We start from the raw sequence: 19,915 nt of genomic DNA on the forward strand, positions 1-19,915 counted from the left end.
TGTGAAAATATATGGCAGCAGAATAGGACTAGAGGCAACTGTAGGAGGAAACAAAAGGGGGTCCAAGTTCTTGGTCCAATCCAATTTGACTGGGGGGGAAAGTAACTATTGATGATGTCAATAGGTGCTAGATATGATGACTATATAAAAGTCAATTACTCTCAATAAAAGTGGATGAATTAAGGAATATAAGCAACAAAATAATATTTTCTTATTTTCCATAGCAGTCAAATTGGATTGGATGCCTATTGACGTCAAAAACAATCAGAAATAATCAATTAATTGTGTTATTGTGGCATTTTCAGTTTATGTTGTAACCATTAGCAAATTTTTGCTTTTACAAATTTGGTCTTTTTAGCCACCATACAAACTTCATAGTAGAAAGATCAAAAATAGTTACACGATAAGAAAAAAAACTAAATTTAAGGAGTACTTTGTGTGAGATTTTTTCCTACAGTTGCCACGGTTACAACAATTGTTCCCTTGGAAACAATAGAAAATGAACCAACTGACTATAATATATATATATATTTTTTTTTTCTTCATTCATTTCCTAAAATGAATTAAAAACAACCACAAAACATATCGGGTCATTTGTGAGGTTTAATTTTAAACTGCATGACTTAAGTTGATTTTTTTTTTTTTTTTAAACACACATCCGATACGTTAATATTTACAGCAAACATGATCATAAAATTAAGTAAAACAGGTCATTTTTTTTCTTCTTTCGTTAGAATTTCACATGACACTATCATTCCAGTATCTACGTGGGTGTTATTCTCACAAAAATAAAAAATAAAAGTGTGTGAGGAAGGTGTGTAGATATATAAATATGCATAGGATAGAGCCTAGCAAATAAAAATGAGGTAAAAGTTAAAACGTTTGCAGGATTAAATGCGGCAAGAAAAACTTAAATTTTAAGATTTTTTGGGGGGACGAACAAATAAATGCCACTTGAAGCATATTTACTTAACAACCCTTATACTTACATATACGTACATCATCATCATCATCATAGCTATCATAATTATGTGTCACAAATAGAAGACAACGTTGTGTTTCAGTGGTATTACATCTCATTCTTTTAAGAAGCACCACTTACGAAAAATGACTTTCAACAAGGTTTTTTTTTGTCACATTACCACAAACACAAATGTACTCGATTTTTAAATACGTCGGACGTGGATCGAAATAACAAAGAGGACGAGCAGCAAAATAAAAGCTAAATTTGTGCTGCAAATTGGCGATGTTGACAGGGGTTGTGTAATTTTTTCTTTTATGTTCGTACATTTTACGTAAGGTTTTCTGTTCGTACATTTTACGTAAGGTTTTATGTTCGTACATTTTACGTAAGGTTTTCTGTTCGTACATTTTACGTAAGCTTTTATGTTCGTACATTTTACGTCAGGTTTTATGTTCGTACATTTTACGTAAGGTTGAATATTCGTACATTTTACGCAAGGTTTTAATATCGTACATTTTCTTAAGAAAGAAAGCAAAGTTTCCACTGAAAAGTTCGGTTCAGAGTGCTAAGAAGCAAAATATTGGCGACGGATTTTATATTTTAATAGTCAGTCAAACGTCGTTAATGTACCTTTCAAGTTTGACAATTACTTTGAAAATGTCTGACGATGAAATGAATAAATTTGCTTTAGCAGTTAGCTTGGTGAGACAAAATAATGTGAAATCTTAGCAAACGTTTTAGTAGATTGTGTGTACTCTGTGTTTTAACATCTGACAACCACAAAAATGACAAATGAAACATTTTAACAACGTAGAAAAGACAACTCAATTGCCGATGAGGACTTGTGACAGCTTGATTGCCTTAAAATGCTACTTTAAAAATGCGTAACTAACAGAACCGAACTGTTCGGTGGAAACCAGTCTCAAATGAACTGGTGATTTTCCCAACCACACTGTTTTGCAGACAGCTCATCGAGATTTCTGTCAGAATTGATCCAATTTCCCTAAAAAAAACTGATGAATTACAATAAGCAAGCCAATGCCTTGCAATTTTTAGGTTATTTCCAAGGTGGCAAAACTTTCAGTTGGAAATGAAGAGAATGACTAACTTAAAAGTTGACTTTAAACCCATTCAACAAATGAGTTTTAATTTTCACGTTAAAAACATGAAATGGACCACATTTTAACGTGATATTTATCATGCTAAAACATGTAGCTTAACCATTTTTAACGTAATTTTGAGCTTTGTATTCTGGTGTGGCAGCTGTACAAGTTACTGGAGATTGTTTTATTATATCTCTGACCTTGTTTTTGATATATAAAATCTGCTATAAGAATATGTTAAAAACCGGATGAGAGTGATTGTCATCAGAAAATGAACGATTGTATTAGGTCTTCAGTATCGTTGATACTTTACGTTAAATAATGGAGATGGACTGATGTGTCTTTGGCAGCTATAACTAGAAAATATGTATTTACATAAACAAAAAGAAACACTTGCGTAGATGGAATTAGAGAAATATGAAATGATTCTCTCGCATCGCAAGCCCTTTTTGTCCGAGTTTGTTTTTTATGTGTTTCTTCGTAACTAAACATGCTGACATTCACTTCTAACGAGCCAAAATGTCCGTCAAAAACAGTCATGCGATGGTCGAGTTCACCGTGATGCAAGACGGTTTGGTCGATCGTATCCTTTTTTTTCGGAACTTTTCATGAAATGCAAGGAATTGTTGCAAAAATGTAAAACAGCCCACATCAAGGCAAAATATGTGTTTTTTGATATAACTTCTTACTGGACACATGTAAACATATTTTTCGGTGATTTTTACGACCAAAAATATCTTGACGATGGATTATATCATGTCAGGATGCTTTTTAAGTTTAATTTCGTACATGTTTTTGTTATACTAGATCTACTTCTTTTAAGTATGGATAAGGTAATTTAAGTATTTTCCTTTTTTGGAATTTCCCATATTGTTATTTAAATGCGAATTTTGCATGAAAGTTAACATCTGGGAGAAAGCAAGCAAGAACTTTGAATAAAAAACAAAAACAATAGTGGCCATTAAAAAAACTGGCGACAAGCAAGTGATGTGTTAGCGAAGAAGACATTTTGGTACAGGAATATAAAATACTAAAATAGCTTGAAGCTACACTTCAAAAACTCCAAAGTAATTCTGCAATCAATCATTAAGCATTTCACTGATGGGCTTCACCTACAGTAATTTTTCAGAATTAATTTTCTATAGCTGCTGTTATTTTAGAATTATTAAATGGATGATTGGTAATGTTGAAGTGATAATTGGGGCCATTGTCATAATTAGCAGGAATTTGCAAATTAGATATTTTTGTCTTACTGACATTCACATTTAGATTTAAATCAAATAGTTCTTAAGTTTTTGTAAGCATTATGATGAAGTTTTCCTAAACTAATCAAAACAAATGAGATTTTTGCACAAAACTACACTGAATATTTGTCAGTTATTTAGTAAAGTACATACATTGAAGTAATTCTATAGCCCATGACTTTTAAGTCAATGATGTGTTCTTTTTTGTGCAGTTTTGCTAAGTTTACTAGATTTAAAAAGCATTGAGTATAATTTAAGTGTTGTACTGGCAGCTATTTTCACATCAAGGAATTCATATATTCCTTATTTCCTCAAGTGTATCCGTTCTGCGGGTTACAAGACGGGTCTGCGTCCGGTAACGGGGGCATGTCTGGCCATACGTTGCAACTAAGCGCTAACAATCACGCTCCTAAAATAAGTCGCCAAGCAACAATAATAATGCAAATAGGTTGTTACATAAACATATTCCAACACATAACAGAGATTGGCACTATTCCCAATTTCCGCTAAGTTCCTGTGCTTAAAAATAAACTCGCTTTCACGAACTCTTTCTAAAGCCTTGTAGACTAAGCGTGGTAAAGTTACGATCAGGGTTGGATGTGGACTTTCTGCTAAGTGTGGTTAAGGCTAAGATTAGGTTAACATATACGGTTAGCAAAAGACCACTTGCCAGTTTTAGCCCCCATTTCCGGACGCCTTCTGCCCTTGGAAGTCTTAGACAGACAAGAGTTTTGTGGTGTAGTCAACGTTCACAGGTTATCAAGTGAGAAATATCAACTAGGAAACAGTGAGGAAGATCTGGGGCGGCCAACTTATCTTGTACAAGGTAGAAAACGACGAGCTGGAATCAAGCAGGACTGGCGAGGGACTCGGCGGTGCCTTCAACTGGTGCCGGGGGCGTCACACGGATTGCTCCTTGGGGAAGGTCGCTCGCGGGGCGGCGGGGGCGGAGAAACTAGTGTTGGAGTACATGGGCTCGTTGGAGGGTGGCTGGGCGTAGGCGTGTTGCGGCAGGAAGGTGACGGGAGGGTGAAGCGGGCCCACAGGGGACTGACACTCGGGCAGGTGGTCCACGTCACGCTGGTGGCTCATGTATTCAGTTGGGTTCAATGGCTCATCCGGATGGTTCCCAGAGTCCTGTTTGGTAAAGAGTAAGGAAGTAGCATGGTGTCAGATGGGCTATGGTTAGGAGAATGGCGCCAATTGCGAATAGATGAATTTGAGAGTATTGGAGTTGGAACAAAATGCATAATATGACCTGGGTCCTGACAGAAGGAAAGACCAGCTTTGTTGTAGGACAGTACAGTGAAAATGTGAAGGACATCAGCTCCATTTTGTCATGTTTTGGCCAATGGACATCGTCCGATATCTTTCTTGGTAGGTCAGCTATCTCATACAAACATAGGATGGTATCTGCAACTAGTGGGAGCCCGTAACCGGACGTTTGGTCGCAGGACATTTTGGCCGCCGGTCAAATGTACTTAGATATTAAACAGTACTTAGATATTAAACTCTCACTCATGAATATAACTGAGAGCTGGCTTCAACAGTAAACTCTGTCACCATTTGACCGGCGACCAAAAGGGACCAAAAGACCGGCGACCAAACATCCAAGCACCGCAGGAGCCAATATATTCCACAATATTTGCTCGTTTATAACCATAAATATATTCATCCTTTCCTTCCCTCCCAGTTCAAATGTATTGGAGGACTATCAATTGTCTGTTGTAGTCAATGGTAGAGCATACCCCAGTTCCCCAAAATCTGAATAACCCAAACTTTTTGACAGTAGTGTAGTTAGTCAATGTCAAACTCCAGCACGCACATATTTGACTGTAGAAATAACATAACCCTCCACCCGTCCCTAGATACGTTCACCTGCCCGGAAGATTTATTAGGCCTCCATTTTTGTCTGGTACCAGAGGAACGCGCTTGCAATTCCACGCCAGAGCGAGACTTGATTCTTCCTCCGCTTGGGATTTGCTCGTTATGACGCGGCGAGGTCGAGATCATATCGTAGTGAAAAACTGCAATGTATGCTGGTGATATTAACACCAGGTTTTTCAAAAGTCTGGAGCATAGACATCAATCCTTGAATATGTTTAATGGGTTTTATCTCATAGCTTTTTGTCCCCCGGATTGGTGAATTTTCTCAGGCCAGAAGCAGAACTGATTCTATGTGAAAGGAAATGGGAAAATGCGACTGGAGTATAAATTTGGGGGATTAAGAGACTTCACCGATGAACAATGTCATGCTACAAGCCGCATCGAAGTTAAAGCAGCAGCCGTCTGCATTCCGCGGCTAATATTAAGTCGCGGGAAGTTAAACAGCCTTAGAAAAATCTACTTGTGGGAGGACATAAATTTTATAAGTCAAACTGTTAAAACGGCGCAATGTATTGATTATCTTTTGGCTCATTTGTCACCTTGTGGCATTCTGTAGTCAGTGTGAGCGAAACATTTTTCTCATGGAGGGAAATCACAAGAGAACAGTTAACACAACAACATATAAATCTAAACAACAGGCTTGCATTAAATTAAAAAAAAGTTATTAACTCACATCAACTCCATTGCTGACAATAGAGGGAGCAAAACTAATCCTAAACTATGGAAGATGCGGGTTATGTATTAGTAATGTATTCTGTCTGTTTGACTTGGGGTTATCAAGAGATAATCAAACAAATGTGGGATGTGGGGTAATAGTTGATTGCATTTTTGGGTGATAAACGGCGCCATTATGGGGTAAAGGGTTAAAAAAAACAAGTTTTGATTTTATTTACTGCGCGCCATATGATTGCTGCTGCGCAGAGAAGACGAGAGTAGTGCAAAGCTTAGAGGGAACATTGGTCAAAGGTCAGATATATATGGCAATGTTTTGAACTAGGTGGCTCAGGTAGTACTAATGTGTGCTCCTCTAGTTATTTTGTTTTAACATTCTATACATTTTAAATTTGGCTATAAAATTTTGAGTTGTGTAGGCTAAACTAAATGTTAATATTATGGTTTATTTGCCCCAAAATGTGATGGTCCCAGGGTTCTATTTTCTTAAATCACCAAAAGAAAAAGCCCCATAGAATGTTACTATAACATAAATTAACTGAATAGTGGCCACTGACTGCAAGAGACGTCGAATTAACTAAAAAAGGATCATTCAATGCCACTATGTTGAAAAAGAAAAGTGTACTGAGTACACATTCGCAACAAGAAAAACAAGAATAAAAGGCTCACAAACAAGGCAGGATGGCAAGGAGCTTGTTAGTTGGACATAAAGGGAGTTTGGGGCAGTCCTAACAAGGGAGAACTTAAAAAGTAAAGAAACATTCCAGATAGAGAAAACATTTGGCGCAGTCAAAGTCAGCCAAGTCGTTAAGGTTTTGACAAGAGGCTAATTAGCCAAACACAGGGGGGGTTAAAATGAAGAACAAGCTGACAAACTGCATGGCAACAAGAAATGAAGTTAGTGGTGGCTGGCAGCACTTTGAAAAACTGTCACTTTGGAATCAGCATATGTGATACCCCGCTGTTCTGTTTGCACGAGTGAGAAATCCAAACTTGTTTTCAATTAGATGAGAATTCATTTGCAACGACGTGATGACGGTAGATTATTTAGCGGAACTGTGTTGAATTTGCTGGTGGGAACGTGTCGTGTTGTTGTTGTTTGGGCTTTGTAACTCGTTGGAGTTAAAAGGGAGTGTTTAATAAAGCCAGAATGGCCCCAGATCTTCTTCGTTGGTAATAAATTGAAGCTGATATTTCTTGGTATCTCCAGCAGACGGTGCTCGGACGTTTGGTCGCCGGTCAAATGGTGACAGAGAGTCAGCTCTCATAATTATATTCATGAGAGAGAGTTTAATATCTAAGTACTGTTTAATATCTAAGTATATTTGACCGGCGACCAAACGCCCGGCGGCCAAACATCCGGCGACCAAATGTCCAGTCACGCCAGCAGAAAGTTAGCTTGTGACTTTTAGCGCCAAATGGATAACTTGTATCTGGTAAAACTTAATTAAGTAAGTGGCGAGACTGAAACTGATTCATTAATGTTTTCCCTGAAAAGATCTTGACACTTTCATGCCAGGCCAGATGGAAAAAAAGGCCGTTAAAGTTCTTTGGATTGCGGCTTGTAGCGAATAATGGGCTGATTCACTCCAGACTTTGAATTGTTGTGCTCATCAGCAAACACTTTTGCCCGTCAACAACAAAAATTGCTTTCAACTTTGTTTGTGCCAGACCAAAAACTATATTAATGATTTCTAGGGAGGTTGGTATCCAGAAAGAATTTAAATCTTTTAGCAAAACGTTATTTAGGTTGAATATATTAGTTTTGGTTTATTTTTCTTTACCAATTCAAACAGTACTGGAAATAAAGACATGGGCTAGATCTTTGGAGAAATGAAAAGGTTAAACGGGGCAAATTTCTAGAGGCCTTTGAAATGTTCAACACTCTTGTCACGATTATAGAACTCGCCTCTCCCAGATGCAGTTCAAACAACAATACTTAAGAACACAATGAGAAAATATCAGCTGTCAAAGGTTATTACTTTTCTGACAGTAAAATGATGGACTTGGTGAGATGGACTCACATTGGCCAAAACAAAGGTTTGTGTGAGACTGCCAACAATTTTCCAAACGCAAGCAAAACGCAAAAACATGACCTAGACTTGACTATCATCTAATATTCTGACACGGAGTAAGACACGATTATGTTGTCAGTTGTGATGTTTTGGAGAATGTATCACTATTTCTTTTCAACACAGTACCCGTTAAAACGCTATTGAAAAAGATCGAGAGAGAATTTCAGGACTCTTAATGTCGGCAGATTTAACTTCGCTCTATTTTTTTAAAGTTTTAAATTGTATTTCTTGTTATTTCTATATCTATATATATGTATATATCAGTATGTATATATCTGTATGTATATATATGTATGTATGTATGTATATATCTGTATGTATATATATGTATGTATGTATGTATATATCTGTATGTATATATATGTATGTATGTATGTATATATCTGTATGTATATATCTGTATGTATATATCTGTATATATCTGTATGTATATATCTGTATATATCTGTATGTATATATCTGTATATATCTGTATGTATATATCTGTATGTATATATCTGTATATATCTGTATGATGAGATATATACAGATAAATACATACAGATACATACAGATATATACAGATATATACAGATATATACAGATATACACAGATATATACAGATATATACAGATATATACAGATATATACAGATATATACAGATATATACAGATATATACAGATATATACAGATATATACAGATATATTCATACAGATATATAGCAATAATTGTTTTTTTCATTGATGCAGTACTACTAAACAACTCTCGTCTTTTAATGAGTTTACGATGTCAAAAAGAAAAGTCGATGATGATTCAAATCCAAACCACAATATTACCAATTTCTGCCAGTACAATACCTCACTTAAATGCAACAAATTTGAATACTTTCACCTTTGTTACAGCCCTGCACTGATTTCAAGAGTCATAAAATGACAAAAGAGTGCTCGACATAACCACATTTAAATCTGAAATGTCCACTGGACTTTCATTTAAATAACTTTCAATACCTTTTAATTGCACAATTTTTATTCACGACCCATGAATTACTTTTATACCGCCCCCCCCTGCACCCCCACCCGGACCTCTTGAATAGCCACTTGGGAAGGATTTAGCTAACTAAGCTGATAAAATGTATTTTAACGCAGCCCTCTGACATCCAAAGTAATAAATTTTATCAATTTGATTCTATTTTATTTAAAATATATATATTTATTATATCAGTCCAATAGTCCATCCTTTGGAATATCGTCTTTTTTTGGGGGGAAATCACCTATCTGGTCCCCACTCCAATTAAAGTTCTTTCCAATTCTGAGCAAACAGGGAGACCAGAGGGAACTTTATCAAGCACATACATTTAAACCGAGTCTCTAATCTAAATGAAATCTGGCTCACCTTGAAGTCATTTTGTAGTAGTTTAGAGTACTGCGCCCCCCCCAAACATCTGATAATGTAATAAGTCTGTCAAAGCGACAATTTAAAAAATAAAAAAAACATACACACACAATCAGTCAGTGATTAACAGGCAGTTGATTCATTTCCTAGATTATTCTAGACTCCAAAAAGAGGAAACTTCGGGAAATTGTGTGACTTCAAGCTGGACGGAGGTTTAATTGAGCGAAGTGTACCAAAACCAGAGTGAAAATTTGTTCGGACGACTCATAGAATATTCCATCACTTCTTGGGCAGACTCGCAACTCTATATTAAGTTTGCCAGTTGGACTAACAGAAATTGACTTAAATGGTGTAAGGACTTGAAATATCCCAACATAATTGGTGTCAATCCCAAAAAACTGGCCAAGGGACCTTGAGTTGGACTCTGGGGGGACATCAACATTAGTTTTGATTTCAGACTGTCATATACACTCATATATACTGTCATATCTATTGAGCCTGATCTGCTCAAAATTTTACATTTGGCTTAACTATCATATGCAATAAAAATGGCGAGTGTCCCAATCAACAATTACATTTTGTTCAGGGTCGTCATAACATCATTTTGTGGCTATACCTGCCGGCTGTAATGTACGAGGACTATGACACAATGTAATGGCATCCTCACTCTGATGCCATTGCACCGACCGACGACTCGCTGTTGCCAAGGGCACGGGGCCGAAAACGTGGCCACACAGATGGTTGGCCACTCATGCAAATGAACTGCCTGACCATATATGTACACGGACGGCGGGCGAGTTGCCTAGACTGTGGCGGGCTTTTTGGCGCACCTCTTCAGTCGAATGATATCAACTTTAAAAGCTGTATTGAATCAGAACAGCAGTCAGTTCATCACATACTAGGTATCGATTGAACAATATTTTTTAGTATTGCGGTTTGCCGTGGCGTCCGGCTTCACACACACGGAGAGCAGTGGCACGCTAGGCCAGAAATGAAACACACACTATGGAATCGATATCCAGAAGGGACACCTGAGTAAACATGTCACCCCTTGGGAGGTGAATGCTCCTGAATGTGAAACGAGGGGCTGTTTCAGCGATGCCTCTCGACTCGTCTGAGACTCTGTGGGTTGCCGTGGAGACAGTAGTGCTAGGATTCGGATGCATTCATGTTCACGTCCAATTACTGTATGTTTTCCACCATAAGACACACTGGAGTATTCAGTGAATGGCCCATCTTAAAAATGTTCAAAACAAAGTTTCATATATAAGGCGCACTGGATTTTAAGTAGTAGTAGTAGTAGGGGGTGGTGGTAGTAGTATTAGGGGATATATGTTATACAGCCACTAGATGTAGATGTAGTAGTAGCAGTAGTAGTATTAGTAGTGGGGGGGTTGTGTATTGCAAATACTAGATGAAGCTGTAGTAGTTGTAGTAATGGGGGTGTTATAAATTTACTAGATGGAGCTGTAAAAGTAGTAGTAGTAGTAGTAATGGGGTGTTAAAAATTTACTAGGTGAAGCTGTAGAAGTAGAAATTGTAGTGGTATTAGTAGTAATGGGGGTGTTATACATTTACTAGATGGAGCTGTAGAAGTAGTAGTAGTAGTAACGGGGGTGTTATACATTTACTAGATGGAGCTGTAGAAGTAATAGTAGTAGTAGTAGTAATGGGGGTGTTATACATTTACTTGATGAAGCTGTAGAATTAGTAGTAGTAGTAGTAGTAGTAATAATGGGGGTGTTATATATTTACTAGATTGAGCTGTAGTAGTAGTAGTGAGTTGTGCTATAGAATTGATATCGTAATGTCAATTAATTGGTGAGTGACAGCCTGTAACAATATTTTATGTAAATTTTTGTTATCCTATTTTATTCTTCACTAGACTTAAGTCCTGGGAAGTATTTCTCACCCAGATTTATGTCTCAGTACCTCATCAATTTGTAAAAAGCACTCTCATTGTGGTGTTATGGGTACATTAGAAATGTATGAGGATGTTCATTTCTGCTCCTCGTTGCTCTTAAGTGTCATTTAATCATTTCTACCACATTAATATTACAGCAGTGATTCTCAAAGCACTTGTATGCCGGCTTCATCCAGGCTAGATACATAATGAGATATTTTCATGAGCTGTGATGTAAGCGATTGGAAATTTAGCAGGCGTGAGGGCAACGGAATCATTAGGACCGTTACATTGTTATTTCAGGAGGGAGGTGTTGGGGGACAGTTTGTCCTCTAAATAAAATTATTCCAAGATTAATTAGGCCATTGCGGCTGTTTGTTGTGTGTTTTCTTTAAAAAAATATGGCTCGGCTCCACCTGGGTGATTTTTACAAGCTCTCGCTCGCCTAGTTTAACTAGCAAATTTAAGTTCCGCTTTACGTGGCCAAACGGCACGCCCGAGCCACATTTGCCGGAAGGCATTTCTCGGCAGAGAACCCCGAAAAAAGGAGAAAACGGCCAAAAGAGAAGGTGGACAGCGGGGTCGGTTATAAAGGAGAGGTGTTACCGTGTTTAGAATTGAAGAGGGAAGTCGGCGCGAGCCAAAAAGGAAGACAAAGAGGAGAAGGAGGAGCGAATCGGTCTGTGTACCTGGAGGCCAAAGTCTGAGGGGAAAGGCCTATAATGGCATGCGCTAGTGTGAGCTAGGCTGGATGGTCGCGTACTCGACAAGGTCCCCGGGGCCGCAGTGAGCCGAGCTTCGCGGGCTGGGGGAGGAGGCCAAGGCTGCAGTATCCAGCTCCGCGTACTGGACCTCGCAGTCCTTGTGGCCCGAGGTCTAGAGACAAGAGAGGGCGAGATGCGAGTGAGGTTCTAACCCAGGATGTGGAAAGCAGGGTCCGCACGCTGCCCGCTGATGTGGCCAGTCCAGATTGGGAAAAAAAGCACCCAAATGTATGTTTAAAAATGTGCATGATCCCAGGTCCGAGAATACGGTGCTCGGACGTTAAACACAAAACTATTCAATCTAAGAGAGTACATTTGTAATTTTGTTGTGACATAATCAAAAAAATGTGTTGATATCGTGATTTAAAGGCTTTTGATTGGTTAAAATATGATTTTATGCACTTTTAACACAAATTTTATTGCTAAAACACTAATCAGATTTATATTAAAAAAACTTTAACCTCTGAAACACAAATTCGGCCATTTCAATTGATTTGATTGTAATTTAAGCAAATTTTAGGGTCAATTTTGTTAGATTTTAACCCAAAAATTGAAACTTATCTTTTATTTTAATGAGGGTAAAAGTTTTTTTTTGTTATTTTTTAATGTCTGCTCCTTCAAATGAACTTGCAAATATATTCTTAAAATTCTCCAAACGCTGAATTTTTGTTTTTCCAAATGCAAATGAAGGTTCTATTTGCAGTCAAAACGGCAATCATAGGGCAAAATAATAATAAATAAAAAAAAGAAATATAATTTCCATCCCTCACAATTGATTCAAATAACATTGCCTCGGTATGTAGGAGGATTCTAATAAATAATGAAAGCGATCAATTAAATTAAAAGACAGATAAATTTTGCATCTACGACGCCTTCTGTAAACGGATGCAAACTTGCTCCTCTTCATCTGCATCCATGGCAGGATTACATGGAAAAGATTGAGGCTTTTAAAAAAAAAAAAATGGATGTTAATAATTCACATCTTCCCGTTGTCGGTGGCATTGGGCGCCGTCTGCCTTTTTAAATATCTGCAATATTTGTCATGAGCAGAGGGCAATCAGGGGGAAAATTACAGTCGCTTCGCATTGGGAATTGGCAGATAGTGTTTTGCCCCCGGAGAATCGTCATTAGCAAAAAAGCCGGCGCTCTGCAAGTCCCTCCCAAGTAGCGCTTGGAAAAAAATTGCATTTTCCTCACGTTTAGAGAAAAAAAAAGGGAATCTTGTTGGTCCTTAGAGGTCTAGCTGCATTTTGAAAAATGTTTTTGACTTCTCTGAGTGAAATTGATTCAATTTTGGTAGGCGTCAGTATTAGGCATGTCTAGCCTTGGATGAGGTCTGTGAAGTCAACTCATTTGCAAAAAAAGCTTCCCCAGTAGGAGTGATTTATGTATTTTTTTGTATATTCTCGCTTCTACAGCAAAAAAAATCATATGTGAACTCAGTGGTGTTGTTTTTTTATTTTCACCTTCTTTGTGAATTCTAAATACTGCATGTTGTAATGAATATTCACAATTTAAGCAAAAAATAAAGCAAACAGATGGACATGGTTGCTCTGTAAAAGATGCACAGGCAGGTAACACAAGTCAGATGGTAATGAATATGTATTAAGTGTTTTTTTTCTTTTTTTGGCGGTTTTGTTTTAATTTTTTGCAAGTAAAGAATCACATTGCTGGCAGTTCTGTTATAACATAGCTTTGTTGACGTTTTTTTTGTTTGTTTGTGTTGCCGTTTCTGGAAGGGAGACAATTTACATGATCAAAACCAACTTGGTCTTTTCTGTGCCTTGCTAATTTACATTGCCCAGGGTTTGTACTAGCATGATTTGGCAGCTAGACGAGAGGAAGATGCAATATTTAAAAGTGGCAGCTGTTAGCTACCCTAGGATAGCCCAACAGATGCATATAGACAAAAGCAAGAGAAAAAAGCAGGTAGGCAAAATATGCCACTTTAGTATGTGTGTGTAATTTTTGGGTATATTAAGATCAGCCATGTGATGAGATGAAATCAGGTGCAAATCACATAATTTTTAGATATTAAAAAGATCTTTCTTTTTTATTTTTAAGGGCTATAATATAAGAGCTTTAAAGATCTTATTCCAACAAATTAGGGATCTAATCCAATAGTGATTGGAAATAGGTCCAGTTCACAATTTTTTAGTGAAAAAGATGGGATATTAACATTTTTATTTATTGTTAATGGCCCTGCAATACAATTATCAAGAGGTTTAAGGTTATGAGCAAAAGAACAAATTTAAGTTAAATTTAAAATATATTTAATTTAATTTTAAAGATGGATTTCATGTTAGGATATATTACAAAAATATGAATAGAAAGGTATCCAATCAGAGCTTCTCATCTCATTTTCTGAACCTCTTTATCCTCATAAAGGTTGACCTGGATTTGAACCCAGGTCTGCCACAGTTAGGCCGACCCACGAACCACTCCAGAAGAGCTAAGAGACCCAGAATTTGATTCCCTTCTATAAATAGAGTATTTTTTCCAATATATAAAATCATATACTTAACAATATTCAACCATATTTTGTGCTGAACAACTGATACGGAAAAAAAACCCGGATTGGTAACGTTTAAAAAATAAAAAAGGCAGATAGACTCACTTGAACTAGTTGACTGAATATTGAATACATATTTAACCAAAAAATAAAAAATAAATAAAAACAGCCTGAAAATAAAAGGCAAGCCTTAACATCATGTTACAATGGTGACCCTCGCATGCCAAACGCCCTCGGCAGTGTAAAAAAAATAACACTAAAAAGCTGCTTTGAACTCAGCTATAGTCGGCTAGCTCGGGCAAACATTTACATAAAGCCCAGCGAGACAAACCCGCATACACATCTAAACACACAATCCATCCTCATTGTTTAAAAGCCCCCCAAAGACTTTGTGTAACTCAAACTAGGGACTCCAGCCAAAGCAAACTAAAGCTGCAAAGAGTTTTTTTTTGGGGGGGAAGGACTGAAGCCTTTCCCAGGGGTGGAGAATGCCTGATGCAACAAGGCAGCCATTTCATGGTCAACACGCGGCACCGTGATGCTACACTTTATCTTCACGCGCCAGCCACGCAAACGTCAAGTTATTACGGCGGATTAGCGGAAGGCGGAGTTGAGGTGATCCGGCGTGCAGAGAGCCGGGGAGAACGTGTGGTGTTGGATACGTCGCCGTGAGGAGACGATAGCGTTTTGATAGGTAGTGCTTCGAAAAAATGGGCTGGGAATCTTTTACTCCCCCAAAAAATAAAAAAAACATTTGATTCATATCGATAATCACCGTCAATGATCTGATTCAAGGAATGGAAAATTGCAATTGGTTCAATTTGAGATGTGACAAATACAAATACCGTATTTTCACAACTATAAGGCGCACTGCATTATAGGGCGCACTGCATTATAGGGCGCACTGCATTATAAGGTGCACTGCATTATAAGGCGCACTGCATTATAAGGCGCACTGCATTATAAGGCGCACTGCATTATAAGGCGCACTGCATTATAAGGCGCACTGCATTATAAGGCGCACTGCATTATAAGGCGCACTGCATTATAAGGTGCACTGCATTATAAGGCGCACTGCATTATAAGGGCGCACTGCACTATAAGGCGCACTGCACTATAAGGCGCACCCTCAACGAATGACACATTTTATTTTTTTACCATATATAAAGCACACTGGATTATAAGACGCCCTGTCTATTTTGGAGACAATTTCAGACTTTTATGTGCGCCTTATAGTCGTGAAAATACGGTATTAGTTTAAAAATCTTAGTCAAAACATAAAAATAAAACATACTTACACAGTACGCACTTTATTGGGAACCAATTGGCTGTAAACCTTCCAATAATTGCGTGTAGTGCAATTGCTGTATAACGCTGACGAGTCATTATCAGAAAAGTCACTCTGAAAACCGTCGCAAAAGACGGATTATCTAACGCACAACGAATGAGTCGCAGTATCGGAAATGACCAGAACTTCTTCCTAAGATCTTTAAATGGCGGATTTGACAACAAAGTGTCATTTCGAAAATCCTTTAATTAGGAAAAAAAACATTTTGAGGCCCTGATAGGAAGTTCCAATGTTATGACCACTAGCCAGTTAATCGTAAAAAGCCTCCCATCGCCTCGAGTCGCTGGGAATTGAGCTCATCGTACCCCACGAGGCATTGGGTGTGAATCAATTCTCGGTCTCTCGCCGCTCAATTAAGACTGGCCGAAAGCCACTCACCAGTTTATCGGTGAAGGGGGTCGACTCAGAGGGCGCCATGTCGTAATACGGTGGTTGGAGAGGAAGTTTCTGCATGTCCTCATCTTTATCCAGATGGACTACCTGCAGGAAGTAGACAGATGCAAAGTTACATTTACACCCAAAGTGCTACCTAGGAGAATATCCAGTTGAGATGGAGTGTTGAATTGCACTGCAGGCTCCTTCACTCATGCCGATGGTCTAAATTTTGACAAGGAATTGTTTGCTTGACAGCAATTTCAACTTTGACTGCTTGGCTGAACCGTGCATTTGGATTTAGTAAACAGCTTGCGTGTGGTGTGATGCAAACAGTAGCAATAATGCAGCACAGACGCGACAACAATTGTAGTGCTTCCACAAAAAAAAACAAATTCAACATTTTTGATGCCACACCCATTGCTAAGAGTGTTGACTGGCGACCAGTCTAGGGTGTCGGCTGCCTTTCGTCCTAAATCAAATGGGATTGGCTCCAGGAACACTTGAGTATGTGTGGTACGGAAGATGAATGAATATATGTTATTGTTATTTTCATTTATAATAAAAATCTAAAATTACGTTTTCTTTGCGAGTGTATTCCATAAAAAGTACAATAACGTATGCAGTAATAAACAAAAGTAAAAAATAGTGATTTGCAAGGTAACTGAGGGGTTTCCATTAGGTCAAGGGTGTCCGTTTTTCAATAAGTGGATTAAAAACTGGATTAAAAGCCCTGAATATTCAATTTTTATAGTTCTAAAACAAAATTTATTTTAGCTTTTTTTTAAATATATTTTTAGGCTTTTACAAAATGATTTTTGAACTAAAAACAGAAAAAAAATGATTAAAAATAACAATGATTGATTAAAAAGTGGGAAAATCAGGAAATGTAATATACATCTATACTCTTAATTTTAATTTGATCCTAAAACAGAAAGTCAGAACACATGATTTACTTTCCCGGGCCAAACAAAACGATGCAGCGGGCCAGATTTGGCCCCCAGGCCGCCACTTTGACACCTGTACATTAGGTGTTCATCCTGTCCTCACCTCCCCTGCTGTCAGATTTCCATCACTATAATGAACGACTTTAAATCATGACTAACACCTAGTCATCTATCTGCATCACTAGAGTCGGTACCACTATTTTTTTTACAACTGAAAAGAGTCCCAATAGAAGGAAATATGATTCATTTTTACGAAACCCCGCTATGCTGTTATCACGAAATGTATAAAAAAAAGGAGGTGTGTAATGATGAAGGGGGAGCTGGTCATACCTGGATATCGTCAGATGTCAAGTGTCCCTTCATGTCGCTGTTCTTCTTCTTGGGTGGCGGCGGGGCGGGCTTGTGGGCCGGCGGGAGGTCGGTCCTGTTGAGAAGGAGACAGAGAGCACAAAGACAACGTGACACTCGGGCACCTACAGCGCCAGCCGCCCGTCACGTTCCCCTAACCTTCCACGGTACTCTGTAATGAGAAGGCCTGCCTGCACTTGCCTTTTTTGCACTCTTTCTTGAGCTTTTGATAGATCTGGACTTGGCGGCTGCGTGGCGGCGGCGGCCATGAGCCCTTGGCCTTTCATAGGCTGCAGACAGACACTGTGCTAACGAAAGTGGGCTGTAATTGGACACTGAGGTGAGAGGGATGAGATGGCGTTGTAAGGGTTGAGGGAGGAGTGGGGAAGAGGGTTTGGTTGCATGAGTTTTTCCACTTGCTTTGGTTCAATGGAGACTCACCGCCATTATATTTTTGCAGTATTTTTACCAGATATAAAATTTTGGGGATTGGATCAGTATCGGCACAACCGTGACCGGATGTTTGGTCGCCGGACGTTTGGTCGCCGGACGTTTGGTCGCCGGACGTTTGGTCGCCGGACGTTTGGTCGTCGGACATTTGGGTCGCCGGACGTTTGGGTCGCCGGACGTTTGGTCACCTGTCTTTTGGTCACCTGTCTTTTGGTCGCCAGTCAAATGTACTTAGATATTAAACTCTCTCTCTCTCTTAGATAATAAACTCTCTCTCTCTTAGATATTAAACTCTCTCTATTAGATATTAAACTCTCTCTCTTAGATATTATAATCTCTCATGAATATAATTTTGAGAGCTGGCTTCAACAGTAAACTGACCGATGACCAAAAGACCGGGGACCAAAAGACCAGCGACCAAACGTCGCGATGGCTGTCGTAGTATTTCCTGGCTCCAGGCCTTAACCCGTTTAATATTTTGTCTTGACATTGCTTAAAATGTTGACCACTACACTTAGGATTGCCTTCTCTGCTGTGATTGTGTGTATGTGCTAGGATGAGAAAACCCTACATGCTAAAAGTTTTCTGCTGTAAGCTCGCCCAATACACAAAAGCTTTTCAGAATGGCACACGCCAGGGTTAGGCATTCGTTCCTGACACAACATGGATATCCATCACGGCTAATGAAGACGAGCCTTTTTTTTTTTTTTCTTGTGCCACTCCCTGCTTCTCATTCACGCTTCTTGGCGTCCTTATTGAATAACATGACCTTTTCCGGCAAGGCCAAGCCGGCGATTTAATGTGCAGAAAATTTGTGCATGAGCGCACCAATTAACTCTTTCTTTCACGCTCTTTATTTCCGCTCACATGAAAAGCCCCCACCATACCAGCGCTTAAAAAGAAAGATGACTGAACAAGGGTACAGTTGAGTTAAGATCAGTACTCTTTTGGTTTGTTTAGTTCAAATCATTGCCAAATATGCTCTACATACTTTGTCCTGTTATTGTGCTGTCAAAAATGCAGCCAAATGTCAAAAGTAACATTTCGTAGTGGGTAAAGAGAATTTTTAGATTTTGTTTGCCACTTGTGTACAAAAATAAAAGGTAAATATCACATTTTATAATGCTTTTCAAATATTTTAAATGGCATATTAACTGTATTTGACCATTCACGACACACAACATCAGGAATTGGTCTGTAAACAAAAGCCCACCATCTCTTGCAGTGTAAAAAATAAAAAAAGATAGAAAAGCAATTTCTCTAGTGACAAAAAGAATCTCATAGAGGTGAATCGGCGGGCTCATTAGTCTACATTGTGATCTAGATCACTTGATGCATACAAACAATAGCTTTGACGGCCACCTTGGAGAAAAAAAACGCAAAAAAAAAAAATCTCATTCCCAGCCCTTGTCAAAGCGGCATGACATCAAACCGCAGCGAGTGGAAGAATCCGCCGGATGCCTCCCGCATTGACCTACATGTCGCTTCTTTTCAACAACATCACCAAACAGTTGACACTTTTTAACATCCACCTCCATGTGAGCAGGAATTTACCAGGGTGTGTGTACTTTTTGCAGCAGAAACTCTTCTTCAAACCTGCCAGGCCTTCTCATCATGGCATTTCATTGGCAGCGCCAGCTCGGAGGGGGCCATCATTTTTCATGGCGGACACCCCGGGGGTCTTCTTTTCATTTTTCTCATCGCCCACCCTCCTCTCATGTCACAAGTGGGAGAATGAATAGGAAACTGACATGAAAGCAGGTGTTTTTGTATGACTGATGTTATAGTATTTGTACCACGGTAAAACCCTATGTAGTCACAATACATATACATATACATATACATATACTTATACATATACATATACATATACATATACATATACATATACATATACATATACATATACATATACATATACATATACATATACATATACATATACATATAC

General features: G+C 38.4%; 1 protein-coding gene across 4 annotated transcripts in view; it reads right to left on the minus strand.

Moving 5' to 3' along the window:
• Positions 1–585: 585 nt before the first annotated feature.
• Positions 586–19,915, minus strand: part of nectin1b (nectin cell adhesion molecule 1b) — a 136,375-nt gene continuing 117,045 nt past the window's right edge. For 2 of the 4 annotated variants that reach the window (XM_077722010.1, XM_077722011.1), the window contains 3 exons: positions 17,497–17,588; positions 16,226–16,327; positions 586–4,448 (listed from right to left, as the gene is read on the minus strand). In XM_077722010.1, the coding sequence (XP_077578136.1) occupies positions 4,212–4,448; positions 16,226–16,327; positions 17,497–17,588 (431 nt within the window). In that variant the 3' untranslated portion in view covers positions 586–4,211. Of the gene's footprint in view, positions 4,449–11,912; positions 12,100–16,225; positions 16,328–17,496; positions 17,591–19,915 lie in introns of all 4 variants that reach the window. The other 2 variants (XM_077722013.1, XM_077722012.1) reach the window with 2 other exon arrangements.

Source organism: Stigmatopora nigra, chromosome 8, assembly GCF_051989575.1.
Source record: "Stigmatopora nigra isolate UIUO_SnigA chromosome 8, RoL_Snig_1.1, whole genome shotgun sequence".
NCBI classification, from domain to species: domain Eukaryota; kingdom Metazoa; phylum Chordata; class Actinopteri; order Syngnathiformes; family Syngnathidae; genus Stigmatopora; species Stigmatopora nigra.